Raw genomic sequence first — 18748 nt, forward strand, 5'->3', positions numbered from 1 at the left:
GTTGACTTGAACAGCAGCTCTGTGAATGTATGTCACTGTGCTGCCCTACTCTGGTTTGAACACATCACGCATGCCTGCAGTACACTCACACAACCAGACGCCTGACACGATGTCAACCGAGTTCAGAACGCCACACAACAACAACAACATCTTTTAGCATTCAAATACCTTTATCACATGTTTTTCTGACACTGTCCTCATCACATGGGTCAAGTAGATTCATTGGCTACACATTAAATGACCCCGGACGAGACGTTTCCCTATCAGCACTTGTAATGATGCATCATGGCAGACGCACACAATAGATTTCCTTGTAATGTAACACGCTGTGCAACAATGAACAGGCTTACACTTGATATTTAATGCATTTTTATGATTATATGCACAAGATCACGGAGTTGATGGGAGCTTTGGGCTGTTTGTTTTTCTTTTTTTGTACTTTGGTTTCCACGAAGGCCTCTCGTAATCATTACACAACCATCACAATTATCTGAACCGACGACAACCAAATAGTTTGAGTCGTCTCTATTTCCATTTTCACATCATTATCCGTCGCTTGTCACGCTCCTCTGCTCCTCTGCTGCGGTGAACGACACCTGAGAGCAAATCCTCCTGAATTTAAACACACATAAAGCTGCATTTCCATCAGCATCTGTTGAGTTTAATATTATGGATTCAGCTGAAAAGCCAAACACAGCAAAGCACTGCGGATTTAAGTTTGGACCTGAACACAAAAGTGATGTAACCCTGAAAGTCTCAGACTCCGAACGCTCCTGGTACACGGAGCACAGACACAGAGTAAACCGTGAATGCACAATACTGCATGTTTTAAGCTCTTTCTCAAACATATCTGAGACAGCTGTCGATGCCATTACAAACATAAGCAGCCAAATAATTATAGAGGAAATATGTGCCTCCATCATAGCGGTCACTTCAGGCACACATCATGTGTTGCGTCGACTCTTTTTAAGCTTTGGGTGCGTCGTCAAACGGCTGTAAAACGACACACAAAACAGTAAAGATAAAGTCCAAGAGGGGAGTGTCCGTCCTCAAGACTACGAGTCGCCACAAGTCACATGAACACATCATGAGTTGGAGCGTTACTCATTAGATTTTTCATGATACCTGGCAATCGTTAACCCGTTTGGTAAATGCATTGAGGAGATTAATGACTGGATGTGCCACAACTTTCTCCAGCTAAACAAAAACAAAACTGAGGTAATTGTCTTTGGAGGCAAAGAGAAACGATTACAGGTCACCACAGAGCTTTGATCTATACACCTAAAAACTAACAACCTGGCCAGAAATCTGGTTGTAGTGATGGACTCAGATCTTAATTTGGAAAAACACATTAAGACAGTAACAAAGTCAGCTTACTATCACCTTAAGAATATATCAAGGTTAAAAGATCTGATGTCTCAGCAGGACCTGGAAAAACTACTCCATGCATTCATCTTCAGTAGGCTTGATTACTGTAACAGCATCTTTACAGGTCTACCTAAAAAGTCAGTTAGACAACTGCAGCTCATTCAGAACTCTGCTGCGCGAGTCCTCACTAAGACCAAAGAGGTGGACCGCATCAGTCCAGCTCTGAGGTCTTTACACCGGCAGCCTGTCCATCAGAGGATAGACTTTAAAGTTCTGATGCTGGTCTATAAAGCTCTGAATGGTCTAAGACCAGATCAGTGACCTCCTGACCCAGTATGAACCTTCCTGACCCCTCAGCTCATCTGGATCCGGTCTTCTATCAGTTGCCAGAGTCAGAACCAGACATGGAGAAGCTGCATTCAGCTTCTATGCTCCACATGTCTGGAACAAACTCCCAGAAAGCCTCAGATCAGCTGAAACACTCAGTGTGTTTAAGTCCAGGTTGAAGACACACCTATTTTCAGCTGCATTTGAATAAAGCTCCAAATCTGAAGCTTGAGTTTCAAAACTTAATCACATTTTAACCTCTGATTTTATCTGTTGTTCTTATTTATTTATTTTTTGTTTAAAATTTAAATCGTGCTTTTTATTTCTACTGTTTTAATGTATCTGTAAAGCACTTTGAATCGCCTTGTTGTTGAATTGTGCTGTACAAATAAACTCGTCATCCTGGTGCTTCGGATGCTAGCATGCTAACGCAATGCTAACTGTGAATCAGGGATGCACGATACTGGATTTTTGCCAACATTTGATATTAATTCCTGACTCTGTGTGAGACCATCCATATATTTCATAACGAGAAAACAGAGAGTGAGAATATCTTTTTTTTCACAGGACTCCCACGAACCCACTGTTGCTATAGAAACAGGAAGTGTTGGGTCTTACCTATGAAGGGGATCGAATCCAGGGAGTTGTCCAGGTTGTTGGAGCCAGACTTTTGCCGCGTGTCTCCCAGCCGTCTCAGATGCGTCTCCCTGCAGCTGTCGTTGGACGTCCAACACATCGCTCCATCTGCAGAGCCTGCCTTCACCAGTGGGGGGGACTTATGAGTGACCGCTTCCCGGATGTCATTAACGGCTAACACGTAGGACGGAGGGCGGACATGGGCGGGGCCAGAATTTTTGTCTCTTCTTAAGACCACAACCGTTGCGTCTGGTCCTTCGACGCCCGCTGCAACGCCGCCGTTAGTCCGAACAAGTGCGCCGGTAGAACTGGAAGTTTCTCTGACGTTTGGCCTTTGGGTTACAGCTCCGTTAGTGGAGGGGGGAGTGGTGACAACTCCGCTCAGTGGATGCCTCTGCAGGGGCAGTTTTGAGGAGGCACCAGAGCAGGATGAGGATCTGGCTGCCAGTCCAGACTCTGACCTGCTCTCCATTTTCAGACTGTCCGCCCGGCTCCTGTGCTGCAGGTGCAGAGGGGAGGCGTGGCCCAGGTGGTTCCCCATGATGCTCGCTCTTTGGTCTGTGGTTTTAGTGGACAGTAAGGCAGGGGAGGAGTCTGAGATGAAGTTCTTGACAGGCAGGCGAGAGGGTCTCATTATGAGACCGTCTGTCCTTGCTGCTAGTGCAGAATCTGACGTACCTTTAGTGATATCCGAAGCAGCTACGCGTGAGTTGGGTAATCCGCCTCCTCGCCGCTCCTCCTCCTGTCCGGCGAGAGTCCGGTTCCGATACGGTAAAGCTCTCTGGCTCGCCTCCTGCCTACTCGCCCGGGCTTCCCCTCCCTGGCACAGCAGCAGCCTGTCCTCCACCGCTGTCCTGTCTCCGGGCTGCTGGCCCAGGTAGTCACAGGACCGCGCTCGAGGTTTGGCGACTCTCGCGGAGGTGGAGAAAGGCAGAGCGTCCTGAGAGGCGCTGCGTGACCAGCTCCTCGTAGGTGGCGTCCGGTCCGCTCCACCTCCGACCCTCTCCTGGGAGACGCTGCGCAGTGACGCTGTCGCTGCACCACCCGTATCCCCCCCGCGATCGCTGGACGCGCTCCTCCGTTTGACCTGGGAGCCCTGAGCCCCCCTCTGACTGCTGCACGAAGGTGGAGCCCGCTGCTGGGCGTAGGCAGACTTGGAACTGGCAGCTGCTCGTAAACTGTCCAGGCGCTCCTGGATGGTGCGGCAGCCATATGTGTGCAGCTTTTTGGCATCGATATAGTCCTTATAGGTGGTGTATGTTCTCCAGTCAATGTTCTGGTGAGGAGAGGTGGTGGGGGCAGTTGGAGAGGGCGAGCAGTGGTTGGAGCTGGGTGAGACGGCGGTGGAGAATGCATCTGGTGAGGCAGCAGTGAGAGGAGCACGCACGGGTGGAGATAAGGTGTCATTATGGATCGCACCAGGCCTGGAGGCTGAGGAAGGGGAGTAGGCTGGGGTTTCTGTGGGGCGGGGAGAGGGGTACTGCAACTGTGCCCCCCCAGGGACCGAGGGAATAAGGGGTCTGGGTCGGACTGAGCCAGAATCCACCGAAGAACTGTACCGGTTCTCCTCTGTCCTGTGGCTGGGTCCAGCCCGAGCCACCCGGGACCCCCTGTCCACTGGATCGGCTGTCCTCGCACTCTCAGCACACACCGCCGTCGGAGACTTTGAAGGAGACGGAGGGACGGGGATCTCCACCCGATAGCTCTTCTCTGCAGCAGCCCCTCGCCTTGCCGGTCCCTGCCCCGGACCTCTGGGGGTGTCACCCACCGTGGGGGGCTCTGGTGACTGGGCCATGCCAGCAGCCTTGAGTTCTATCCGAGGGTAGCATATGGGAGGGGGCTCGGGGATGTTTTGAGCGTTTCCGCTGTACGCCTCATTTCCTTTGAGGTATGCGTCCTGGGAATACGCCTGCAAAAGATTACAGGACATTATGTCACTGCGGTTGCCATGACGTTTAAACGCTAACACAGATTAAACCTAAAGAGACCACAGTCATCCGGGGACAGGGCCTAAACCTTTATTAAGAGAAATTAGAGGAGCAGGGAGTGCTGTAAAGCTGCTACATAAAAACTCAATTCAAGAATAATAATTGGCTATAAATTCAAAAATAGTTAAGATTACAAAGGCTGTTCTATTTGTTTGAACCACCGTCACCTCATTTCTTTCATTTACTGGCAAATATTCATCTCCATGCTCCCCCTAATAAGATCCACACCACTGTGACGAGGTTGCTTCTCTTTTAAAGCAGCAGAAAGAAAAATCAACGGCTGCCGTTAACGGATGGGGTCTGTCGATAACAACAGACTAACAGCGCTACGGTGCCGTTTCTCCACATCAAACACAGCAGCCTTCCTCACAGTCTCTCAAGCTTTTCCTGAGAGACGCCAAACAAACGGGACACATATTAACCACCCTGAAAGGCAGCAGATGTGTTAAAGTTGGGTGAAGAAATGAGGACAGCTCAAAACAAACCCACGGAGCTGGCAGCGGCTTACCCACCTTCGGTACCGGAGAGTGTGCCCTCAGGCACGAGGAGAGGGTAAACGGGGGTCTCCTCGGTCTGCTTTTGGCAACTAATGCTACTTCTGTCAGCATGGCTCCTTTCCTGAATTAAAACCTAACGCTGGTGCTCGTGGAAAACTCCCGGCTTCATACTGAGCACGCAGACTTTTCTCATCCTTTCGGCGCACTCTCTCTTGAGAAAATGAAAGGGAGACGCTGGCTGCGCTGGACTTTAATCAACAGCACACTACCTGTGGTGTCAGGTTACAACTGCAGTGACACGCGGGGCTGCCACCCACTGGAGCCAAACTCCTGCACTCAAAAATAGAAACTAGTTTCCTGCGCTGAGGTCTGCGGACGGATTATATCAACACATTCATTTCTACAGCTTTCCCAGAAGGAAAAGATAAAAAAACAAAAAAAAACAAGACCCATTCATAAGAATCAACAGAGCAAATACAGCAAGCGGGGGAATTTATCAGGGGTTTGCCAACTCCTACATGTGCAAACACAAGCGCCGAAGGTGATGAAAGGCGTCACGAGAGACGTGAATCACCAGGAAAGTTATTAGTTAGTGTGGCTTCACTTCTTACCAGAGCAGTGATATCCCTGGAAAACTGCAGTCCACGCGTTAGACAAGGGCAAGCAGAGAGGAAAAAAAGGGAATAAAGAGAAGCAAACAGGTGAGCATTAAGAGGTAAGAGTCAAAGATGAAGGTGAGACAGCAACTTCTCTGACCTCAGCAGAGGCTGGAAACATAGAATAAAAGTGAGCAGCGGTGTTTGGTGTCCCGCTCAGATCATCCCTTCTCCCTCAACCATCACAGCTGCTGTCAGAGCACTAACCTTCTCCTTCCACTTACCGTAAATTCCGGACTATAGATCGCACATGAATGTAAGCCGCACCCTCTAATTTTACATAGAAAATCCATTTTGTACTTGTATTGGTTATAAGCCGCGGGTGTACACATTGTAATATGAGATATTTACACAGAAAGATGTTACACGTGAGGATTTTTAAACTTTTAATTAAATGCGTACGGTAACATAAACAAATACATACTGCAAATGTTTTTTCCCTCCGAACAGTGCCTGTAACACCGATGGTTTTAACTTCAATACCTATCGGTAAAGCACAAATACGTAGCGGAAATACTTTTTTTTCGAACAGCGCCGCCCTCCACCGTCTCACCATCGATTGATTGACGCCAAGATTACGTGCAGCAGCTCTGTTTCCTTCTTCAACAGCCAGATTGATCGCCTTTAATTTAAAAGCTGCATCGTACGCATTTATACGTTTGTTTTCCGTGTTGAGGGTGAATACAAATGACCAATTTACAATAATTTAGTTGTGTAAGTGTGTTTGATTTATCGTACAATTTCATTGGACCACTGTGAACTATTCGTTCATTTTATTGTTCTAATGTTAGGAGGCAAAATGTTTTTGGCGGCATGAAAAAAAAAGAAAAAAACATATATTAACCGCTCCGTATTATAAGCCGCGGTGCTCAAAGCCTGGGAAAAAGTAGTGGCTTATAGTCCGTAATTTACGGTACTCCACATGTCTTCCCTTTGCGAAGCCGCCCTCACCTGCTTATCGTAGCACCTCCCATCGCCCTCTCTGCCACTCTCCTCTTCCCTGGTCCCTGCCAGCCTCTCGCTCCTCACTGACACGCTGCTTATCGTATGCCCTCTTTTGGACGAGCACAACCGCACGCTTGCCTTATCTGCGCTGGCTTCCTCCCAATAAACAGTGAGCTGAGGGGAGTCAGCTGACTGCAGCTGCTCTCCCTCTGGTGCTGAGTGGGTTTAGAGTCTCCCAAAACAGGCAAACATGTTTCAGATCAGGCACGAACATGATGTCTGGGGCTTGTGTTGGTGCATGTGAAACCAGAAAGGTTTCTAATAATTACTTGATTATCAGTAATCTAGTGTAATAGCTTAAGAGGTTCACATCAAATAACTGCCAGCCTCATTTGAATCCCTCCGCCTCTGATGATGTGTCTGACTTCTAGTGGCCAAGCTAACAAGCTATGTGAGGAATTCAGCAACACGGTTCGGGTCTGACTCAGTTTCAGGCGAGGAACGTGTTGCGACTGGTTTAACTCAGCTTGGCGCTGCTTTATCGTCTGCGCGGCTCTGGACCCTGACTGATGGCGTAGGTCGGCGTCTTACGTCTCTGGTCTGATCGGTGGAACAGCACGGCGCTGTGGCGTGAAGTCGAGATCAGTTCCCCTCCAATCTGCTGCTTTTACTTCCTCATTTTGGGAACCGGGCCACTCGAGTCACTCGCATCTAAGTATGACGAGCTTGTCTCCGTCTTCAGAAAGTGGTCTGAACTGTTCTTAAAGGGATAGTTCGCCTCTTTTGACATGAAGCTGACATCCCATATTAGCAATATCATTTATGAACATTGACTTACCCCCTGCTGCGTGCTGTGAGCAGAGTTCCAGCCTCGTTTTGGCATTGATGAAGGTAGTCCGGCTAGTTGGCTGGGCCACAAAAATAAAGCGTCTTTCTTCTCAAAATAATATGCATTCAAAAGAGTAATACATTTGCATCACAAAATCGTTCTCCAGGAAAAAGTCAGACCTCACAATCGCTTGGCACTATTTTCTCTCCCTTCGTATCACTGCGTGCTGCCGCCTGCCGACAGCCGCACCTGTTACTGTGTTTGCTGCTCGGTCTGCACAGCACGCAGTGATATGAAGGGAGAGAAAATAGCGCCAAGCGATTGTGAGGTCTGACTTTTTCCTGGAGAACGATTTTGTGATGCAAATGTATTACTCTTTTGAACGCATATTGCTTTGAGAAGCAAAACGCTTTATTTTTTAAGCCCCAGCCAACTAGCCGGACTACTTTCATCAACGCCAAAACGAGGCTGGAACTCGGCTCACAGGACGCAGCAGGGGGTAAGAAAATGTTCATAAATGATATTGCTAATATGGGATGTCATACAGCTTCATGTCAAAAGAGGCGAACTATCCCTTTAACAAGAGTAAATGAGAACAGCAATATCAACCTCATGTCCTTCTTTGTGTCAAATAGTAATTCAGGTTCATTTCAGCTGGAATATCTACACTATAACTCCTGTTCTGGGAAACTGGGAGACACACATAATGGGAAACTAATATATTTCTGGCTGCCTGGAGCCGCCTGGAGCCGCCTGGAGCCGCCTGGAGCCGCCTGGAGCCGCCTGGAGCCGCCTGGAGCCGCCTGGAGCCGCCTGGAGCTGCCTGGCGCTGCCTGGCGCTGCCTGGCGCTGCCTGGAGCTGCCTGGCGCTGCCTGGCAATGCCTCGCGCCGCCTGGAGCTGCCTGGAGCTACCTGGCGCTGCCTGGAGCCGCCTGGAGCTGCCTGGAGCTGCCTGGAGCTGCCATGTTGGTGGATGAATTAGCCTGGGATCTTTTCTTTGCCGGCTCGTAGTTTAGTGTGTGAGGAAGTGTAGAGTCAAAGTGAGAAACTGTCTGATGCAGAAGTTCACAGTAAAGAATGAAGAGTTGTCTAAGATGGCAAAAAGCTTTCAGCTCGGCTCGTCCATCAACGACTGCTGTCCACTGCAGGTCAGACACTCATCGCTGCACCCTGTTGGATCTCAACGTTTCCTTATGTCGGGAAGGTGAAGTCAGGAAACACTGTTGACACACTTAGGCTAAAATAAAGGTGTCACGTCTCACAGACGGCAAACAAAGGAAAGAAAGAGAAAAATCCCATCTTACATCATCCTCCACTCGATCACTTACTTCACTCTCGGTAGAATCGTGACTTAAAGACTAAATCGAGGGGGAAGTGGGTTAATTTTCTCAAAGACTTCTGGGAATTCCAACTTCTTTTTGCAGCGGCCGGTAGTCAAACTCTCGTGGCTTTGAGACAGAAATCCGGTTTAACACAAACTCAACCGTCAACAATCGTGTCTGGTTTGTTTAAGCTATGACCGAAGGGAAAGTGTTTCACATGCATTCTGTTTTCCTGCAGAGTCACGGTGAGCTGCTATTAAAGCTCTTTTCCTCTGATGGGAAACACTTTACCCGCTATAATACGTGGTGATTGTGCACGAGATGCACGCTTTCCTTTGTGGTTATTCTCTGCTGCTTCCATTATCTGGGTGCGTTAGCTGAATTATACTAACATGCATTTTAAAAGTCTGGTTTTAGTCGAACTATGTAATCTAACTAACTGAGTCTGATAACTTTGAGCCTCAACAGACACCAAAATGAACAATAGTTGAGGCTCTGCACAAGCACTGGCAGCACTGGAGAGGTTAAACACAGACACGGGCATTCTCCTCTCAGTGACTGTGACCGAAATTATGTTAAAACTTCAAATCATCTCTGCAGACATCACCGAGCGGCACAGTTTCGAGAGCTGCCTGGAGCGGAGTTGCAATATTTACGGATGGATGAATGCTTACCAGCTGCAAAATGTCCTCATCCTTTGGCATCACACAGAGTTCCAATGAGGCATCGCTGAGAAAGAAAGAGCAGGTTTCCTGTGAGTGTTTGATTTCATGAGACTTTCTGAAGATGCTGATGGCTTCTCCTGCACCCGCAGACTCTGCCGTCAACTTTTAGAATCACTTTTAAAGCAGAATGGGCTTTAAAGCGGTGCTCACAGATTTTTAAAGACAAAAATTAAACAATTAGTCTGTTTCTCCCATCATCGGCTGCCTTTTTTATCAGCCAACTGTGCTAAAGTCGCTCACTTTATCGTACAAGAGAGCAGATTTACGGCCTTGTTCCTCATGTGCATCTTCTTGGTTTTTTTATTAAACCAAATATTCGAGCTAAGCTAAAACACGTGGGAGGAAACGCACCTCCCCTAATCATTCCACGGAGGTTTTAATAGCTGCGGCTTGATGAAGTGTGAGTAGTTTTGTGCTTGATGAGGAAACAGCGCTGATAATGGCTTCTTTTCTGTTTCTGGTGAAGAGATTAGATCTGCTGAGTCTGCCTGGGAATGTTTTCCTGAAACTGAACCGTGAGCAGAAATGTGGCGCTCCCACCTGTTCTGGATCAATGCGATGACTTGTGAGTAAGTCTTCCCGATGATGCTCTCTCCGTTCACCTTCACAATCCGATCCCCTGGAGAGAATGAAGGGAATAAGTGGTTGTTACGGCACAGAATAACGGCCTGAAATCCAGTCGATATAACTCCGTCCAGCACAAACACGCGGCTGTTTTTTACGTGTTTATTTTATTATTTATAAATAATAAACTTATTTCTGACCTGGGCCTCTTCAAATCTAGGCTAAAAACCTACTTATTTAGGATGGCTTTTAATACCCAGTAGTATGACGACACTTTTATCTTATTTTATCTTAATCGATTTTGTTGTATTTTATTGCTTTCACTGTTCTTTTATTGTTTTTATTTGTTTTTACTTCTTCTTCTCTTTATTTATTACCTGCTGTAAAGCACTTTGGTACATCGTAATGATTGTTTGTAAAGGGCTGTAGAAATAAAGTACATTTACATTTACATTTTCCCGCGTGTTCGAAAATCCGTCTCCATTCAACGTTTCTGAGGATGTTCGTCTTACAGGAAGAGAGGCGACGCGGGTTTCGGGGGAGAGACTGGATGATTGTGGGAAAACACAGCACTCCTCTCTCCCAAGGGAGGAGAGGAGGGTGACCAGATAAAAGCAGGCGGCTCTGAGGGCCCGTCCAGACCACTTACTGCAACATTTCCTGTAAAAACAGAGTGCGGACCTGGCAGCTCGGAGCGTGAAGACATCACCTCCACTTCAGGGAAAAACCAAAGCCGCTGATTCATTGCTTCACCAGAAGGGAGTTTGTTACAGTATTTTTATCCTCGCGGCTTAAAATTAGAAATGATTCATGTATCAATAAGAGAAGAAAGAAGGCAGGAGCTGTAGAAGGACAAGCTAAGGGAGAGGGCGGAATAACAGTGTGCATATTACACTTTGCTCAACCTCCCACAAAGGAGCCATCTGTTATTTTCTAACTCAACTGCTTTGCTTGGCGTTTTACAAGGAAGTGGAGTTACCTGGAGTGCATGAAATAGTGCTTTGAGGTCAGACCTGAGACGGAGTTAATCATACAATCTGCCAGTTATCACAAGGAATCAAACATCCCCCCCACAGAGACGTGTTTGTGTACCTGTACAGAGTCCAGCTCCGTGGGCGGGGCCTCCCTCCTTCACTTGCTTGACGAAAATGGTGTCCATTGGCTCCAGACGGTTCCTCTGTCTCCCTGGCAACGAGAGAGAGAGCACATGCACAGAGGCGATTGGTTACACAGTGAGGAAGAAGAGCAGCAGAGGAGTCTGCAGTCCAGCAGAGAACGGCTGCAAAGGAACGACGCAAACGCAGTTTTAGGATTTTAAATGACAGGGAAACAGGGAAAACCGGGGGGAAAGATTTCTAATACAATGAGCTGAAACAACTACTTCACTGACAGGAATTTATGCTCTGGAAGCAAAAAGCACAAATCTAAACTGATTCCAGCTCCTCACCAGTTCCAGCAACAAGATATCCAACATCAACCCAAAGCATTCGCTGCCTGTACGTAGCCCCAATAAGAAGCCCGTTTAGCCAACATGCCTCTGAAGAAAGGCTGAGGAAACACACCCAAAACCTGTTTTCTTTTTAGTCTTTCTTCGAAATAGTGTAAGAGTGCCTTTTGTAAGGCAGCATCTGACTCAGTTACACCTCTGAGGAGCCACAGCCGACAGCTATAACACTGCATATTGTTAAACCTTATACAATACACTACAATATTCTGTAAAAAAGTCCTGCTTGTACGAATGCATGCGCTGAACAGCCAGAAACTCCCAGCATAGATGGTTTATTAGGAGGAATTAGGACTGGGTCTCCACTATGACCCAGTCCTAATTCCTCCCCGCCTCCCCCACCTCTGTCTCTCCATCTTGTAAGTAGAATAGGTCCCTCGTTACCTTTAGGGAACAAGCAGTAGTGGTCATCTTGCCACCCTAACGGCCCCTCAATGACCCAGTTGAAGGGCCGGAGGACCATAATACATTGATCCTGAAAAGAAAATGACCACCTTATCCTTAGAAAACAGAAGGTGAGGGACAAGGAGAGCAGATTAAACTAGAAACCTTGGGCTCCTTCAAAGACATCTGTGCTTGATGCAGTGGAGCTGGCTGGGTGAACAAATGCAGCCTCAGTGGAAGATGGTGGGAACAAATTCACTCAAGGCGATGAAAGGATGATGAAAACAGGTGTCTAATTCTTTCAGGGTTTTCATCCCTGATTACCATCAATGTTTTCTAGATAAACAACCACAGGCTAAATAAAATAAAAACCCCAACTGTTCTTTAGCCAGAATGACCCTTCACGCCCTAAACTAAATGTTTGGAGTCGTCTCCTGATGCTGTAAAACACGAGGTTGGATTCTTATTAAAGCTAATAAGGACCCCGATTTAAAATAGGTTTACGGGCACTGTATTTAGAATGAAGAGGCATCCTCGTATCTGTGCTGTAAGGAAGAAAACACTCGGATTGTGTGTGTGTTTAAAGAGGTCTCCCCCGATCCCAGCAGATCAGATGCCTTTAGAGCCCTCAGGCTGTGAGGATGTGCCATCTCTCTGCAGAAAACACTCACTTATTCTGCTCTTTTCATGGGCGCCCTGCTTCCAGTTCACTCAACAAACACACTCACAGAGGTTAGTCAGACCTTCTGTGTAGAGTAGAGTGCAGAACAGCTGGATTTGGGTAGATTTCAGTTTGTTGTGAGAGAGCGACTTCAAATGTGAGGAAAGGCTTTTTTTTCAATTTATCAAAAATGGTCAGGGGTCCAAACCTGGAACATTCTGTCTCGTCTTCTGTCTGTTTGTGCTTAAATCAGGACGTTTCGAGTTTTACTGAACTCCAGCTGGGTTAGGAAACCAGTAAATGTTTCAGCAGAGGCTGCTGTATCACTTTCCCTGCATTCCAGATTACTGTTTCTGATGCAGCTGCAGTTTGCAGCGCCGCGCAACACCACCTCCCTCCTGTGGCTAAACATGTTCCTGCAGAGGATCAACTTTCAGGACATGCCATGTTTGGTGATTTGCAGCTTATCTGCATGATGATTTCCATGTAAAACATCAACGGGAGAGTTTTGGTGATACCTGACTGGCTACCGTCCAGCATTTCAGTTTATCTGAACCTCATAAAAACAACATAATCACCACCGGAGCTCAAGTTACAGCAGAAAACATCTGGGACTGCAGGTCTGATCCCTTTTAGTGTATCTGAAACACAATCACTCGCTCAGCTGAGCCAGTAGAAGGCAGCAGAGACTCTAAAACTAACATCAAACTTACATAGTTGAGGCTCCTCTGGATTCTGCTGGTTATGATGTAACTGGATTGTTTAACCACGTGATAAAAGCCTGACATGCTGCAGCATTGCTCTGTTTCATCAGCCCACAGAATCACGTGAGAACCTGCAACTGATGGATGTCTGACCCGTGCTGTACGTGCGGATGTCTACGGACGCACCCCTCCCCTCTCCCAGTGCAAATTCCCAGTCGCTCTGAGCTCCAACTCCAAAGGCACAAATTGGATTCTGCAAGTTTTCCGTGCCCTGCAGCTGGATGAACAGGATTAAATGTGCAAATCTAAAGCTCTGGACATTTTTAATGCTCCGAAACTCTTTCCAAACCATAAACTACTGCGTGGATTAATCAAATGCACCGGCCTGGCTTGAAGTGACTTCAGCCGCTCCAAAACCCTGATTTACAGCTGACTGGCTGAAGCTACTTTTAAGTTCTAATGAAAGAGGACTAAACACTTGGTGCTCCATCTTTTAAGGCTTTTACATCACAGTGAACAGGTTCGTAGATGGTTGACCTCATACTTTAGTCCTGCCTAACTGAAAAATCTGGCAGTTTTTGCCAGTATGAAACAGAATATTCTTTATAACCGAAATCAACACTTTATTCATGAAGTTAAGTGTTGGCAGTATCCACAGAACCATATTTTCTTCTTCTACATTTAAATGCCACCAAAAAGAGTTTATAACATCTGGATGTCAGTGCAGGGAGAGGAAGACCTACAGTGTACAGCAGTAAAATATTGATATTCACACCATCAAGCCAGGGCAGTTATATCAAAATGAGTAGTTGGTTCATCGTGCAAATCTCTGAAAATGTAAAGTTCCGGTCTTTAACACCGATGGTGACCTAGAAGCAGAAATGCTGCACGCTTTAGTCGTGTAGAATCCCGTGAGAATAAACCTTCTCGTTGCCTTAGAGCAGGGATGTCCACATGTTTCAACACAGAACTGTGCAGAACTTAACAATCTACTGAATAGATCTATTTCACCTGGATCAGGTGTGCTGAAGCAGGGAAACATCTAAAATCCTGCAGGACAGCCGCCCTCGAGGACCGGATGTGGACATTTAAATCTGTCTGCAGATTGGCCACTAGGTGTCCCAACATCCTCCTTCAGAGCTCAAGCTGAACCCAAAGAATAGCCGACAAGTGCCATCGTGTTCATGTTCTGTAATGTGAGTTTAACAGCCAAAAGTGAGATAATTTGCTTTGATTTCCATTACTGCCAGGTTAAAAACTCTTATTATATTTTGACTTACTTAGGAAATACTGTCAACAGCCAGAGAAACATCAATTTGTGACATATGTTTGGGATAAAATGAGACACTATAGCTGAGACAGGAACAAACACTTCTGGGCACAGCAAGAAAACTGCAACATTTTGAGAACTTAAATCCAACTAAAGTGGAGATTTTTGATCCATTGTATTAGAAAAAGGCTAAAAACCTTTAAAGATTTGGATTTCAAACTCCACAAATCTTTATATAAACCATTATTTACAACCACTAATTCTTGTCAGACTAATAGAAACAACAATGTAGAATGTTTTTAACACATTAAAGCTAAAAATAGATCATTTCTAATGGCCAGCTCGTTAAACCTGCTGTTTTTGAGTCTCACCTTAAAACGTGATTAACGACTTAGTTTTGAACAAATCAATTCGTGCCTTAACACAAACAGCTTGAATAACAATATTAGTGTGAGATCCAACCAAATCTGTTACAGACTCATCAGATGACATGCAGTTTTGTTTGTTTCTTTCACAAAATTGTTCTTTCACAAAAGTAGTTAAACAAATAAGATTTGGCCTTATGGAGGCCAGAAATGAGCTTCAGCTTGATGCCTGACACACATTTCTATCCATGTGGAGCCTGTTAGATCAACAGAAACGTGTCAGCTGAAGACAATGTGTTTTTCTTAAAGTATATTTGAGGTCAGATGTACAAGTTAGCCGTCAAGGGCCAGCAGGCGAGGCTGAGAGTCAGAGCTTTGGCTGCTGTCTCCAGCTGCACAGCTGGCTCTGGTTGTGGGCCAGCTCCCCGCTCCCTGCTGTTCTGGGTTAGATAATGTTATTCTACAGAGGGCCGGGCCTGCTGCCCACTCTCTGCATTAACCTGGCGTCATATCTCTCCGTCCAACCCGCTGCTCTTTACCGTTTGTGTCGCCATCGGGTTTACAAGCCACCGCAACCACAAACAGATGTCCGACCACACCAAAAACGTCCGCACATGTGTTGTGACACTTCAAATCCAAAGGAGATGGCCTGTGTTTATGTTTAGATGGCTATCTGAGGAAGGTCTGTTCCAGCGGAGAAACATGAAGATGGGAAGCGTAGAAACCTGGCACAAGGAGCTCCCCCGGCGGTGTGGGAAGGTCAAAGCACAAATACACTTTACATAAATCCATAAACTCTGACTTCCTTCGGTGCGGCATGTTTTATTGTCAGATGTGTGTTCAAAGAAACTGGATGGACTAAAGACGGAGCCATCTTGAAAATGAATACTCTAATTCTGTTCATTCGCAGAGAGAAACACAGAGTCCGGGTTACATAAACCTCTCCCCGAAAGCCCAAACTGTGCTGAAACACCTGCGCACCGAAGTCCTGGCCTCTGAATTCTCAACAAACTGGCAACCGACTGGTAGGCAGCCACGGGTGGACGGCTCTCATTTCACTAATCGCTGCACTTTGTCAACAGGCGCAGCTTTTTGTAGGAAACCTGAACGCACGCTGGAGTAGAGTAGGTCAACACACCTGGAAGCACATGTCAGCGCTGCAGAAGTGAGTAAACCGCATTCATCACATATCCTTCTACAACATTAAATACAGCCTGAATGAAATGAACAATTGTGCCATTTTTACAACCAGAGTAGCACAGTTTTTCACATTTATACACCTGTAACTACGACAGCATGAAGGGATGGTATCACACTGGATGCCGTAGGCCGTGTTGGACCTCAGTTTCTGATAATCTCAACAATCTGAGATAATCAAATCAGGCACGTTTATCCTTTTAGATCCAACCGCAGACGGCAAGCTGTTTCTCGGTCAGGACCAACTCATGCCCGTGAGTTGTTGGCGTCAGCTTCAGAGCTTCTACGCAAGACATTATGATCAGCGAACGCTCGTCTTTGTCATTCGTGTTTCCATCAATGCCGACAGGAGATGAAGCAGATAAATACTCGTGACTGCTGCTGACTCATGTGCAGGAATGCAGGACTTAATACCCATAAAATTTAAAAGCTGTAAGTTCGTAGATGTTCGTGTTTTGTTGTTTGTTTGTTATTGATCCGTATAAAAGGGGCTGACGGCGTACTACTCAGTGGGGTTACATGGAACTGAAAGGATCGGATAATTTGGCTAAATTAGTGAGTTGAGCAAGGGTAATTATCCTTGGATATATGGGGGTGAATGAATCGAATCAAACTCTGGCATTGGAGAGAATGGCGAAGGAAGAGCAAGATGAAGCTACGTCCCTCTACATTTGGTCTGTGATGAGCTGCTTGTTGCACAAACGCGATGCACGACGGCGCATTCCCCATCGCGTTGTTTGTTTCTTTCTGACGGCGACAACAACAGTAATATCGTCTCCTTCGACTTCCGGTTCACGATCCCGGGAAAACATCTCGAGCATGCGCAGAACGCAAAGTCTGATTCCCCATGTGCTTCACCCGTCTGCAAACACGTTTAATTTGACTTTCAACCGAGTTATCTCGGGGTCTTAATCTGATCCGATCCAATTTCTTGTCAGATTAAGGTGTCTACATGAACTTAATAACTCAATCTTATTGTAATTTAGCCAATTATCCGATCCTTTCAGTGCCATGTAACCCCACTGACTGATAGCTCCAGAGCTTCCAAGCAAGGCTGGCATCACATTTCCACGTGTCGGAAGCTGTAAATTAACCTAACCGTTGCCTGTTCTATCGCCTAAAACCACAGCAGTAATATCTACTTTGATAAAAGGCTTTTCCTCACATGTGGGCATTGTAATATGTTGTTTATTAAAGTGAAACTACAGAATTTGGCTCCCCCTACAAAACAAGTTGTTGTGTGAGCCCTGCACATGTACAGCCACGCACATGAAATGACGCCATCAAAAGCAAAACAGTGTCATGAACGGCTGTATCTCAGCCCCCGGGCGCTCTGGGACGCTTTCAGGCTCGGGAATGTGCAAAAATTAAGTCCGAAGCACAAAACTTCTCTAATGTTGCTTTAAGGTTAAAATCTAAACGTGTCAAACGCCAACTGATAGCGTCTCTTTTCAAAACTGTAACGCTTGTGTCTGGAGAAACCACGAAGGAACCACGAGAGCCGGGATTGCTCAACATGGCTGCTTCAGTCTGCCCTGATGAGTTTTATTGGCCAGCAGATCGAAAAGAGTAAAGAACATTCAACATGTTTCTACTCCACGTGGTAGCCATGGTAACCCTCTAAACGTGGTTCAAAGACAATTACTCAGAATAAAATCACTAATAATAATAAATAAGTGGCCATAAGTGCCTTCATTCACGACCAACAGTGATCACATGACCAAAGTTACACTCTCGGGTCATGTGATGATGACTTATTCTATCGCCGTGGCAACAAAGCAGTCCCTTCTGGCTGAGAAATGCCTTGAGGTAAGTTTATTTTTCAAAATCACGTTTACACCACAGCCAATATTCAGGATGTGTTTATGGACGCAGGCTGTACAAACCACATGTGCACGTGTGCGTGTGCATGTGACAGGGCGAAATTCACCGGCATTAACAGCCCGTGGGAGACGATGCGAAAACATCTGTCCGCGTGTCGACTCATCAAAACACACATGAACACGCACACACGGCTGGTGTGTTTTCCCACCAGGACAGGAAGGTGGCGGCGTTCTTTCCATCAGTTTTCTTTCCGAAGAATACCAAATACCAAACCCACCCAGGGGGAGAGAGAATATGTGCTGATATCACTCCCAACACTCACACCAACAGGGAAACATATGAAGTCAGACGGGGGGATTTTAGCCTGTTAAAAGTGTTTTCAGCCATCTTAAAATAAGCTAAACTGCCTCCCCCGGGCAGATTGCTGGACGACAATGCTGCGTTTATACCCTCTGAAGAGAGTTGTGTTCACAGCTTTTTCAAAACCAAGTTAGTTTAGGCTACCCTAGCTTAGGCTCAGGGTGGTGGTAAAAGCAGTAGCCAATCTTACCTAAGAGAGGGATAATTAACAGCCTCATCGTTACAGAGACCCGTGTCATGTATCCTTTGATGTGAATTAGTTTTTTTTTGTTGTTGTTTTTTTGGGGGGGGTTTTATGTAAGATTTCTACATGTTATATCCATTTGTCATGGTGTATTGTCTGTATGTTTTTTATGATACCTGCCTTAGGACCAGTGTTGGGAGTAACAGCGTTTAAGTATAACGGCGTTACTAACCGTGTTATTTTTCCAGTAACGGAGTAATCTAATTAATTACTTTCCCCATCATTACAACGCCGTTATCGTTACTGAGAATATAAAGTGGCGCGTTAATACAATTTGGTTGTAGGCTTTCGGCTACACATCAGCTGCATGCTGCCTGGAGAGAGCAGGGGTGGGGATGATGACACCGTTGCAAATGCGATGATGATTGGCTGGGTGG

General features: G+C 46.2%; 1 protein-coding gene across 6 annotated transcripts in view; it reads right to left on the minus strand.

The window, feature by feature from the left end:
- The window catches only part of arhgap21a (Rho GTPase activating protein 21a), a 96546-nt gene that overhangs the window by 17828 nt on the left and 59970 nt on the right, over positions 1-18748 (minus strand). For 4 of the 6 annotated variants that reach the window (XM_075452842.1, XM_075452841.1, XM_075452840.1 and 1 more), the window contains 5 exons: positions 10951-11043; positions 9835-9913; positions 9244-9298; positions 5428-5451; positions 2314-4240 (listed from right to left, as the gene is read on the minus strand). In XM_075452842.1, the coding sequence (XP_075308957.1) occupies positions 2314-4240; positions 5428-5451; positions 9244-9298; positions 9835-9913; positions 10951-11043 (2178 nt within the window). Of the gene's footprint in view, positions 1-2313; positions 4241-4831; positions 5096-5427; positions 5452-9243; positions 9299-9834; positions 9914-10950; positions 11044-18748 lie in introns of those variants that run through there. The other 2 variants (XM_075452839.1, XM_075452843.1) reach the window with 2 other exon arrangements.

This window comes from Odontesthes bonariensis, chromosome 20 (genome assembly GCF_027942865.1).
Source record: "Odontesthes bonariensis isolate fOdoBon6 chromosome 20, fOdoBon6.hap1, whole genome shotgun sequence".
Classification (NCBI taxonomy): Eukaryota; Metazoa; Chordata; class Actinopteri; order Atheriniformes; family Atherinopsidae; genus Odontesthes; species Odontesthes bonariensis.